The sequence below is a fragment of the Panonychus citri genome, unplaced genomic scaffold (assembly GCF_014898815.1).
Source record: "Panonychus citri isolate SS breed McGregor unplaced genomic scaffold, ASM1489881v1 Contig00104, whole genome shotgun sequence".
NCBI classification, from domain to species: domain Eukaryota; kingdom Metazoa; phylum Arthropoda; class Arachnida; order Trombidiformes; family Tetranychidae; genus Panonychus; species Panonychus citri.
The window spans coordinates 1,763,811-1,776,754 of NW_026515509.1; the positions used below are offsets into that span (position 1 = coordinate 1,763,811).

The window sequence follows — 12,944 nt, forward strand, 5'->3', positions numbered from 1 at the left end:
AATCCCAATTTTTATGGACGAGTAGATCGCTCGTTTTTGTAGAAAGATTGTTTGAACAACAAATGAAGTTTTTGTAGGCGATTTGTAGAAGCAAAAAGTTATCGGCATTTCCTTAAGTTTACAGATCAATTATAAGTGAATTGTGATTTTTAATTATGTCATTTAACGATTTACCTGATATTTGTCTTTGGAAAATCTTTGAAAATATCGATGAGGCCAAAGATTTGATTCGATTGTCTAAAGGTAAGATTATTAGGATTTCGTTTAGATGATGAAATTTTAAAACTTATTTACTTTCCCTTCGTCCTATAGTTTGTTCGAGATGGTCCGATTTAATTAGGCCGAGATTTAATCGAGTAAAATATCTTCATTTGTTGGGTTGTAAGACAAATTCTTATTGATCGATTTATCATTTTATTAACACTTGTTTCCAATTTTTTTATTAATAGCAAGTGATGCGGTTGATTATATCGATCCGAATAGTTTGTGGATTAATGCTGATACGAAATGGAATTATTACAATTTATTCAAATTGTTTCCGAACATTAAGGCAATTAATGAAAGTTTTAAATCAAAATTATGTTGTTTTCTAATTTTTTTTTAGTTTGACATCAGATTATAGATACTGTGGTCTTTGATTATCATGGATCTTTCAATTTACCAGAAATTGTCAAAAATAATCCACAAATAAAGGGATTGATTGGTAATTTTGATTTCAAAAACAACGCTTATGACTTTGCAAATATCGAAATGTTCGCTTCAGATATTAATTTCGATTATAAAAAAGTTTTTCGACCTGATCAGTTGAAACAAGTTCACGGCCCCTATTTTGATATGAGTGATCTTCCTTCATTCATTAAATATTTTCCAAATTTGAAGCGACTCCACTTAAAACTCTGTGCAGGTGAGATTCAACTTCAATTAATCTGTCGATTGTTTCAGATGATTAATATCGTTTTACGATCTATTATAGCGGACGGAGTTTTTTACGATGGACCGGATTTGTCCGCGTTAAAGATTCTTGAACTTGGTACAACCGATTTTATTGAAAAGGAATTCACCGGATTTCATTTCATGGATTTTTGTACATCTTTGGAAAGCGCTTTCATACGCACTTACTTCTGGGCAAAGGATATTTATGTAAATGAATCTCTAAAGAATTACAATCTAAGAGATTTGGTTATCGATAATGTAAGTCAATCATCGAGTGATAAATGTTTCTAACATTTTATTTGATTTCTTTTTCTTTAGATGTCTTCTGGTAGTTTTTCGTGGCTGCCTCTTAAAAAACTGGTGTCTAAATTTCCCAACTTACATCATCTAGCGATCAGATATTTTGATAAGCTCGATGATAGTAATTTAGGAGAATTGATAAATTTATTTCCTGAATTGGAGATATTGGACTTGATGTTAGTAATTTTGATTTAGAAGAATTGATGAAATTATTACCAAAGTTGAAGTTATTGGATTTCCGGAAATTTAATATATTCGGCAAATCGGCTGATTATCTGTCCAAATATTATGTCAAAGAGAATCGATCAGTTGTAATTTATTACAGTTGCAACAATGAACCCACCGAATGGCCTGAATCGTTGGAGACTCACGAACGGATTTGCTATGGATTCGATTTCATGAAACATTGTTTTCATAAAACTTGGGACTCTCTTCCAGATTTGATTGATGAAGATAAATAAAATTTCTAATTAAATTGATGTTCAATTCATCAGCAAAAATATTAATTGAAATAACAAGTTTCCAAAGACAAAATACAAATTCGAATCGATTGTTAAAATTCTAGACAATTATACGAAGTTCATTTTTTATCGCAAGTTTTATGGACGAATAGATCGCTTTGCTTAATTATTTTTTGTTAATTCGAGCAGCTTATACTCTTCATGAAGGTAAATCTATTTGTTATACAATGTAAAGATTCTGCTCTAATCTAATTAAGATCCGATACTCGATTTCTATTCATTTGAAAAAAGCGCTTTGTCTCAATAATTAATCAGCTGTTCTTCACGAGGGAAACTAATCTTGCAGCAAGATTCTTGCTGATTAATCATTAATGTTATTCAATGAAAAGTTATCGGCATTTCCTTAAGTTTACAGATCAATTATAAGTGAATTGTGATTTTTAATTATGTCATTTAACGATTTACCTGATATTTGTCTTTGGAAAATCTTTGAAAATATCGATGAGGCCAAAGATTTGATTCGATTGTCTAAAGGTAAGATTATTAGGATTTCGTTTAGATGATGAAATTTTAAAACTTATTTACTTTCCCTTCGTCCTATAGTTTGTTCGAGATGGTCCGATTTAATTAGGCCGAGATTTAATCGAGTAAAATATCTTCATTTGTTGGGTTGTAAGACAAATTCTTATTGATCGATTTATCATTTTATTAACACTTGTTTCCAATTTTTTTATTAATAGCAAGTGATGCGGTTGATTATATCGATCCGAATAGTTTGTGGATTAATGCTGATACGAAATGGAATTATTACAATTTATTCAAATTGTTTCCGAACATTAAGGTAATTAATGAATTTTTTTAAAATCAAATTTATGTTTCTTTCTAATTGTTTTTTAATTCGACGTTAGATTATAGATTCTTCGGCCTTTGATTATCATGGATCCTTCGATTTACCAGAAATTGTCAAAAATAATCCACAAATAAAGGGATTAATTGGATATTTGGATCTCCTCGGAAGCATTTATGACTTGTCAAATATCGAAATACTCGCTTCAGAGTTTTATTTCAATGTTAAAAGCGTTTTTCGACCTGATCAATTGAAACAAGTTTTCGGCCGCTTTTTTAATATGGAAGATCTTCCTTCATTCATTGGCTATTTTCCAAATTTGAAGCGACTCCACTTGCGACTCTATAAAGGTGAGATACAACTTGAATTGATCTTTCGATTGTTTCTTATGATTAATATCTTTTTACAATTTATAATAGCGGACCAAGTTTTATACAATGGACCGCATTTGTCTTCGTTAAAGATTCTTGAACTTAGTACAACAGATTTGGTTGGAAAATTCATAGGACTTCATTTCATGGATTTTTGTCCCTCTTTGGAAAGCGCTTTCATTGGTTACCGGGCAAAGAATATTTTTGTAAATGAATCGATAAAGAATTACAATCTAAGAGATTTGGTTATCGAAGATATCGAATGGGTAAGTTAATCATCGAGTAATAAATGTCTCAAGATTATCATTTATTTCTTTTCTTTAGATGCAGTCTAGTAGACTTTCGTGGCCTCTACTTAAAAAGCTGTTGTCTAAATTTCCTAATTTACAACATCTAGCGATCAGACACTTTGTTAAGCTTAATGTTAGTAATTTTGATTTAGAAAAATTGATGAAACTATTACCAAAGTTGAAAATATTGGACTTGAGAGGATGTAAGAAAGTGACACACAAATCAGCTGATTTTCTGTCCAAATATTGTGTCAAAGAGAATCGAGCTATTGTTATATATTACGATTGTGAAAATGAACCCACCGAATGGCCTAAATTGGTAAATACTCGCAAACGAATTTGCTATGGACTGGATTTCATGAAACATTTTTTCTACAAAAAATACATGTTTCTTCCAGATCTCGTTGATGAATAAAAATCAATTGACTTGAATAAATCAAAAAGCCCAAATAAGGTTGCTTATTCACTAAGTTTTGTTGAGTAGGGTAATTACAATAAATTGGTAAATCACAAATTAATAATTATTTTCTGCATTTCCTTTCTTACCAATTGGTACTTTTTATTGTTTTGATGACACATGAAAACGTTGAAAATAAAACGAGTAACGAGAGAAAAACGCGTTAAACACTCATTTTGTTTCATCCAAAAAAACGCTTGTTCTTAGAAATTAATCAGCTGTTTTTCGAGTGACTTCACTCATTTAGAATGAAATTAGGGGAAAGAGCCTAATAGCCTATTAGTAATAGGCTCAACCCATTATATTCCTAATTAGATCTCAAATATCCAATAGTAGTAATAACATGGCACCAACCTTCTTCCCGTTTCTATTGCTTAATAAACAGAACGAAACAAAAAATTACTAATGAATCTATGAAAACAATAAAAAGATAAACATGGGATGAAGAAAAAAAGTTTTAAAGAAAAAACAACAATCAATGCCAATTCTTTTCTGTGGAAAATATCAAAAACTCACCTGAGCGAAAAAAAGATGCAATTACTTGAATTTGTCGTAGGCCAGTTTGTTAAACAATTCACTGTATTTCATTTCATGGATTTTTGTCCATCTTTGGAAAGCGCTTTCATCTATTGTTGCGCAGAGAATATTCATGTAAATGAATCGATAAAGAATTACAATCTAAGAGATTTGGTTCTTGATTATGTAAGTCAATCATTTAGCGATAAATGTTTATAAAATTTCATTTGATTTCTTTTTCTTTAGATGCCTTTTGGTAGTTTTTCGTGGCCACTATTTAAAAAACTGTTGTCTAAATTCCCTAATTTACATCATCTAGCGATCCGACATTTTGATAAGCTCGATGATAGTAATTTAGGAGAATTGATAAATTTATTTCCTGAATTGGAGATATTGGACTTGAGAGGATTTATTAAAGTGACGCTTAAAACAGCTGATTTTCTGTCCAAACTTTGCAATCGATCAATTGTAATTTATTACGATTGTGAAACGAAACTACCGAATGGCCTAAATTGGTACATACTTACGAACCAATTTGCTATGGATTCGATTTCATGAAACATTGTTTCTACAAACAATTCAGTTCTCTTCCAAATCTCATTGATGAATAAATCGACTGATTTCAATCAATCGCAAGAACAAATATTATATATCATAATGTTCACTACATAAATACTTTGATTATTCCAATTAAAATGATTGGAAACAATTGATAAGATTTATTTATTCATTTTTGATTTGATGATAAAAATTGATCAGGTTTAATCACAATTAAAATGGCACAATAATTGTTGATTGATTGATTAACACAATTTAATATCCAACTTTGTAAATGGCAAAATCCAAACAATAATTAAATCACAATTGATAATGATAATTATACTTTTTGTATGCTGATTGTTTAAAGGTTTTAATTGGTATCTTAATACTGTTTTAATGTGTATGAATTAAACACAACCAATTGTAATGACTGTAAGATATCACGGGGATCAAACATTACAATTTTAAACTCAAGATCTGGTATCGTGTGAACACTTTATTGAATCAAATACTAAATAGTTAAACGGAAGTAGTTAAAGTACAAAAGTCGGAAGTTAAATACTGAAAGGAGGGAACTGGGTTAAGATGATTAGGGGAAATTAATTAAACATGAATTTAAAGTTGAAACACAAATTAAATGAGTAAGCTTTTAATAGCTAGTACTTCTGTGTGTGCTTTTTGAAGAGTCTTCGACAAGCACCTTAAATACTAATTGTTGTGGGTTAATCCCTTGAGAGAAATGATATAATCAGAGATAAGAGGGGTTGTTAACTAATTACATCTAAACAAAGCTAATCCCCTTACAGAGCCCCGGGGTTGCCGTTGTCCCAGTGTGTCAAAGGTAATGGAGCGAGAAGATTCATCATGTTCAGGGATGTTGAAGATTCTTCGACTCCTTGAATGCCACTTGGTCAACGAGGTCCTTGGCTTTGTTTCGGTTTGATAGCGAAAGATCGAGGCCTTGGTTTCCATTTGTTGAAAATTTCCAAAGGAATTTCACTGTATGGAGGTCGTAATGTTACACCTTCTGTGTCGCATAAAAGCTCATGTTTGAATGAAGATGCCAATTTATATTCTTTCTTCACTGCTTTTCTCAATTCGAATGGCCAATTCTTTATAACGTCCATCACTTGGCTTTGTAATAATGCCATCTGAAGATTCTTCGGATAACGTTCATGAGGCAGCGGATTTTGCCAGCTTAGGCTTTGTAGCTTCTTCATAAGTCTCTTCGAAATGTTCATAGTCGACCAAATAAGCGAGTAATGTGAACCCGGCATCGACTATGGGTGAATGTTCTCCTTGTTGAATTATTGATCCAAACATCATGAAGGTGATGAATTTTAATCCAAGCATCAAAGGTTCTTTTCGGCAGGCGTAGTAATGGTTTACATCCCTTACTCTTGGGCGGATAAAATTCCAATCATCCAAGGTGAATCCCATTGCAACGAAATCTAATACACCTCCGGCTACAATTATTCTGTCAAATTCGGCTAATATTGGGATGAGCCGTTTTCTAACAATTCCAAAAGCGTCTGCTCCTTTTGCGATTTCCCATGTAACTCCATGGAATTCAGTATTCATATTGACAATAGAGTCGACTGGATAACGTACCAATTCATTAAATTTAATGTTACCACGAGCATCCACAACTCCTATCCAAATTGGCATAGCTTTTTCTCCTGATCGAGTCATCACTTTACAGGTTTCTATGTCAATGGCGCAGACCTTTATACCTTCATCATTCAGGGTTTTCCAAGCGTTGAAGATTCTTCGACCATGAATATTCTCGGAAACACTGAACACCTTGTTCTTATTTGAATTTGCTTCTAGAAATTCTTTGATTTTCTTTCTTCTGTTTATATCTTGGCGTCTTTCTTTTCCTAACTCTTTCTCTTTCTTCTCTTTGAATCGTCTCTTGATTTTCTTCAATTTTTCCTCTTTGGTTAACTCACGATTTTTCCATATCTCAGGTATTGTGAGTTTTGGTGGGTTAGGACGAGTCTCAGCTGGTTCCAACAATGGATTCAATTCTAATTGAATAGTTTTCTTAGGAATGATATTTGAGTTTAAAATTCCATCTATTCCTTCCCAATTTACCTCAGCTACACGAACTCTTGCTGCGACGGCAGATTCTGCTGTCCAATCTGTTGGTTGTTCAACATTGTAATCATCCAACACTTTAGGTGTATACTCTTGTTCGGGTGCAGTTGATGTTGATGGTTTAGGCGAAGATTCTTTGCCTTTCTCCATTTCTTTTTCCTTTTTCTTTTCTCTGCTCTGAACGGAACTGTTGGAATGAAACTTTCGGGACTTTGGATCATCAATCTGAGATCAAACGACTTCAGATATTCTTCTGGCGTCTTTGGACCTTCTTCCAAATCTTGTTGTTCTTTCTCTGATCCTTCTTTACGAATAGTCCACATATAGTTGAGAATTGAGTTTATCTTGAATGTATCACTCTTGCAATACTGAAGATGCTTCAGTATATCGTAGTATTTACCATGGACTTGGCAATCGTAGTTTCTACATTTGACAGTCAATTTACTCAAAAGATCGGTGTCATTGGTCCCTAAGCTGGAGAGTCTCTGGCTTGCTGTTGATGGACACACGACACAAACAAAACGCTTATTTTCAATTTCTTTGTAATTTGGTTCATTGTTTCCTCTTCGCTTATTGTACAAAATGAAGAGAAGAGTAGCACAAGCGTTACAATAAAACTCTTGACAATTTGAGCACTTAAATGGATTGATGGGCACATGATTACAAAATTTACACGATATGTTGATGAGAAAATTAGCACCAGGAATTTGAGGCTTTTCGTGTAAGATCAATCCAGGGAAATATTTAGAAAGTTCAATTGTTGCATCTTCTTTTCCAAATGTTTTCTCCAATTTGTCCTTAACCATAAGAACTAATGATGAATTTTCAATTCTCCAGAATTTGTCCAATGTTTCCATTGTTGAACTTGAAACGGAGATTCTCTGTTTCTAGGCTTTTCTTTGCTGATGAATCTTGGTGACACACAAGGGCAAAAGCTCAAAAGAAAACTAATTGAACTTAAACAATTGATTTGAGATTAAATTATTTCAAATTTTAGGGTAGCAATTGTTGGAGATTCTCCGACAATTAATCACTTAATTAAACACAATTTAGAACACATAAAATTTGAAATTAAATTGATTGAAATTAAATTTAACTTTGATTTGACTAATGTCATGAACGAGTTAATCACTAATGAGGGGGAAATGACCATAGCGACACTTGATTACAATTAATTATCTTCAGAGACCTCTAGTGGTAGCTTATTTTTCAGAAAATTTGATTTGTTTCAATTTTTGAATTAGTTAACTAATTAAGAATTGGATTTGGGAAATTTAAACTTTTGTTTCTTTTTACATTTGAATTAATTTAAAGAATTAAATTTTTATTTAATTAGATGGTCGGAGATTCTCCGGCTAATCTGAAGATACCTAACCTAACCTAACCCGTTAGAAGTTAGTATCTGACCCCAAATATATAGATTAAATTTGATGATTTAAAGATGATCTGGTCCTTCTCTCCATTTGATGAGTAGGCCAAATTCTTTTCTCTCTTTTCTTTCTTTGCTTTTTAGCAATTTCAACGCTTTCGTCTTCTTCAGTTGTAACATTATAATTATCAATGGCTTCAGGAAATGACGAAGATTCTGCATCATTACCTTTCCCATTGTTTTCACATTGAATTTCTTCATTTTTGGTTGATGAAGATTCTTCATCCAAACACTTATCACAATTTGAGTTGTCATTCAAAACATTTGATTGTTGATAAGATTCGTTTGATTTCTTTCTTGTTTTCACTTGGCTTTCATGGACTGAGGATTCTTCATCCGTTTTAGCGTCGTGAAAATCATCATCACTTTCAGTTGATTCACAAACAGTTATTTCACTTTGACTAGAATTTTTCTTTTCATTCATTTCTTTACGGTGTTTCACTTTTAACGAAGAAGATTCTTCTTCATTTAGAGCTGATTCATTCACAATTTCATTTGTCTTTACATGCACATCACTTTGTTGTTGAAATTCGGGAGAAGATTCTTCTTCCGTTTTCCTTGTTTCTTCTGGATGTTTGTCCATGATTTGTTTTAGATTGGATGGAGGATCACAAATTATCTTCTTCATCCTATCGTAATTAACAATTTTCACTTTTCCATTGAATAAACAAACTAATTTAGCGCTGGATTCATACGGTTGAACAACAATATATCGACCACTAAATTTTTTCTTTTTCATTGCCGGACCAGTTGTATATGGAATAGGCTTCACTTTAACAATATCACCACGAATGTAATCAGGTTCTTTCATTGTTTTATTTCTTTCATAAGCTGATTTCTCAGAATTTTCTTCCAATTTTTCTTTCACTTCTTTTCGAACTCCTTTAATGTCCTCCTCTTTGTATAGTGGATCAATTTCAAGTTCGTTGTGTAAAGATGATCTTGGTTCATAATTGAACAACAGTTGAAACGGTGATTTACCAAGATTTGATTTGATGGAAGTATTATAACTGTACACATTTTGTTGTAAAATTCGGTCCCACTGCGAAGAGTCTTCGCTGTAGATCGACATCCTTGTTTTAATTATTCCATTTAGTCTTTCTACAAGACCATTAGTCTGAGGGTGGTAGACAGTTGAATTAATTAACTTGATTTGATGCAATTCAGCAAATTCTTTAACTTCTTTTGATGTAAAATTTTGTCCATTATCTGATTGTATCACTTTGGGTGCACCAAATTGATTCACAATACAATCTAACATTGAAACAACTTCTTTACTTGTTCCTTTCTTGAATGGCTTAGCAATACCATATCTTGTTAACACATCAACACAAACAATGACGACTCGGTTTCCACTTTTTGTTGTTGGAAATGGGCCGATCATGTCCATTTGAATCCTTTCGAATGGTTGGTTCGGAATTTTCATAGCTTTCGCCTTACCAACTTTTGTTGTTTTTACTTTGTACTCTTGACATCGTTCACAGGAAGCGATTCTATCTTTGATTATCTCTTCCATATGAGGAAACCAAAAATCTAATTTGATTTTGTTGAATGTTGGTTTGAAACCAAAATGACCAGCCTCAATTGATGAGTGGTACTGTTCAAACACTTTATCGATTAAACTGTCAGGGAGATAAAAACTTGAACTTTTATCTTTGTTCTTTCTAAATAAGATTCCATCTCTTATTTCGTATTTCTTTGTTAGACGACCTTTTGCCAATTCGTCTTTTAACATTTTACAACGAGAATCACTTAACTGTTTTTCTTTTAATTCGGATTGTTTACCAATCACTGGAGTTTTAAGTTGATTCAAAAACCATCTTTCTTGTTCACTGTCAAGATAATCGAATTCACGAACTAAACCTAGAAGAATCTTCTGGGTTTCCTTCTCGATTGTTGAAGATTCTTCAACGAGTTCGATATCTTCCATGATAACATCGTCCTTGTAAGGGAACACACAATTTAAATAACGATCATAATGATCATCAGGCATTTCTCCTTTTTGTCTATGAGACCATTCATTAGACCTTGAGAAACAATCTGCCGGATGTTTTTCACCTTTTAAATATTCAACATCGAAGTCGAATTCACTTAGATCATTTTGCCATCTCATTATCCTTGTAACTTTGAATAGAGTCTTTTTCAACTCACACAGGGCATGGTGGTCAGTAACGACTGTAAATTTTTTGTGACGGAGAAAATGAGCAAATCGTCTACAAGCGTAAACAACAGCAGCACACTCTTTTTCTGTAACTCGGTAAGCATATTGATATTTCTGTAGCTTACAACCAAAGAAATATATCGGGTTCCAAATGCCATTTTCGTCTTTCTGGGTTAAAATTCCACCAATTGCGACAGCACTTGCATCCACTATTATTTTCGTTTCTCGTTCGGGGTAAAAGTGTGTTAACATACATCGTTTTGTTAACGCATCTTTTAACTTTTTCCATGATTCCAATCTTTCATCTTCGAGTGTAAATTTTATTCCTTTGTATTGTTTCTTCACTAACTCTTGAAGTGGAGCAGCAATGGAAGAATAATTTTCGACGAAGCGGGAAAAGTAATTAAAAAGACCTAAATGAGATCTTACTTGAGAATGAGAAGTTGGAGGATTAAGATTCTTAATCCTCTCAATCTTTTTCGGGTCTGGTTGAACTGTTTTACCGGAAACCAAATGACCAAGACAAACAAACGAAGTCACTCCGGCTTGTAGCTTTTCAACTCTGTTTTAAGACCATAGCTTTTCAAAGCACCAATTACCAATTTCATTCGATCACATAATTCGGTGATCGATTTACCATAAATCACAATGTCATCAAAGTACCCAAAGCAGCATGTGTACTTTAATTCACCAAGAACTTTGTTGATAACCTCTTGAAAATAAGAAGGAGCGTCTGCCAATCCCATTGGTAACCTTTTGTACCGATAGCAGCCATCCTCTGTAACAAAACTCGTTTTATCTCGTTCCTCCTCAGGTATCTCCAATTGATAATACCCTTGGGCAAGGTCTAAAGTTGTGAAATATTTATTTCCTTTTAATTTGTTGATCGCGTCGTCAATATTTGGCATTGGATATTGACGCTTTTCAACCAATTTATTTAACTCTATGTAGGATGTTACCATCCTCCATGTTCCATTTGACTTTGGTACCACGAATGCAGGAGCACCTCCTCCAACATCGGAGTTTTCAATTATATCATTATCTTTAAACTCTTTAATGATTTTTCTCATTTCTTCTTTCATTTTCTCTGATGACCTGAATGGTTTACTCTTTGGAATAGCTTTACCATTGATATCAATCTTGAATTTCGTAACTGAAGCAGGAACACATCCTAAATCATATTTGGATGAGGAAAAAGATTCTTTTTCCTCTATTAACACTTTATGGATTTGTTTTCTTTCCTCTACCGTTAACTCTGGGTTAATCTGATCGTAGAGTCTACGATTAAGATCTTTAACATCTCCAGGAAAATCATCAATTGTTTCTTGAAATGTTTCAATTTTGTTTACCAAATTAGGGTAATGATCTGGGTAAGCTTCGGTGAGATAATTAACCAAATTGATTCTTAGTCTATTTACCTCGTCGCTTCCTCTTTGAATTTCATTTGGATCTTTATTAGTTACCAGGAACAATCGATTCATATCGTATTTATCCTTGTACCAATTTTTCAATAACGACTCAATCTCATGAAGATTAGGCGTTTCAATTTCCAATTTATACGGCGTAATTAGATCTCCTTGGGTCAACTCATAAGGTTGCTTTGGACCTTTAGCACGAATGATTAATTGAGTAAATTTGATGATGTTCTCACCAATGATTATCTCATTGGATAAACCATTGATAACGTAAGCCATGATTGTAACTTGATTGTCCTTGTAAACTCTTATTGGGACAAAATATGTACTTTTGACCATTGATGAGTCAATTGATTGGAATCTTATATCAACAGGATAAGCTAAGAGACCAATCTTTGCAGCAACTGATTGACTAATTAGAGTAGTACACGCACCAGTATCAATTAAACCTTTCATCACTAGGTTTTGATTGACCTTTATATTAACAATTGGATATCTCACATTGTCAGGAACACCAATGGCATGTGAGTTTATCATTAACCTTGTTACACTAGCTTGACCTTCTTGAATTGGGTCTTCTGTGTTAACATAACTTGTTTTATTTTCACTTTTATTGTTACCTTGAGAAGTAGATTCTACTTCGGGTTTACCTAAAGCGATCCACTTCCAACATTTATCCTTTGAATGACCAATCTTATAACAACAAGGGCACCTTGGCTTTTCATATCCAGGTTGATAAGTTGTCTTTCCTTTAAGGTCACCTCTATTTGCACTTGAGGTTAAAGGTGTCTGCAGACTCTGCGGACCTTTCTCATACGGCTTTTTATTAAAGATTTTCACATTTTGATTTTCAGGTAATTTGGCAGGACTTTTATACTTTTGATAAAGACCTAACACATTTCTTTTCAATTTTTCTGTTTCCAAAACATCATGATCAGGGATTAATTCATTTTGAATTTCCTGAGGTAAAGTCATTGACATAATTAAAGCAATTGTTTTATCACAAGCATTAGGGATAACAATTTTCAGGGCAGTTTCCATTTTAACAAAATGTTCTTTTGGATTTTCTGACACATTATATTTTCTTTGTAGAAGGGTAAATAACGATTCAGTTATTTCCATCG

At 33.0% G+C, this 12,944-nt stretch overlaps 2 protein-coding genes across 4 annotated transcripts; both read left to right on the forward strand.

Annotated features, from left to right (window-relative positions):
* The first annotated feature begins 83 nt into the window (after positions 1-83).
* Positions 84-1,712, forward strand: LOC128388989 (uncharacterized). The gene is made up of 6 exons (XM_053348481.1): positions 84-243; positions 313-381; positions 450-550; positions 616-904; positions 974-1,191; positions 1,252-1,712. Exons 1-6 carry the CDS (start codon positions 156-158, stop codon positions 1,426-1,428), a joined length of 942 nt encoding a protein of 313 aa, XP_053204456.1. The 5' UTR covers positions 84-155; the 3' UTR covers positions 1,429-1,712.
* Positions 1,713-2,052: 340 nt separating this feature from the next.
* Positions 2,053-3,806, forward strand: LOC128388960 (uncharacterized). Of its 3 annotated transcripts, none has more exons than XM_053348436.1 (6): positions 2,053-2,228; positions 2,298-2,366; positions 2,435-2,535; positions 2,603-2,891; positions 2,961-3,178; positions 3,237-3,806. In XM_053348436.1, exons 1-6 carry the CDS (start codon positions 2,141-2,143, stop codon positions 3,615-3,617), a joined length of 1,146 nt encoding a protein of 381 aa, XP_053204411.1. In that variant the 5' UTR covers positions 2,053-2,140; the 3' UTR covers positions 3,618-3,806. The 3 variants fall into 3 exon arrangements, with proteins under 3 accessions (XP_053204411.1, XP_053204413.1, XP_053204412.1); XM_053348438.1 differs by having other exon boundaries at positions 3,243-3,806; XM_053348437.1 differs by having other exon boundaries at positions 2,298-2,363.
* The last annotated feature ends 9,138 nt before the right edge of the window (positions 3,807-12,944 follow it).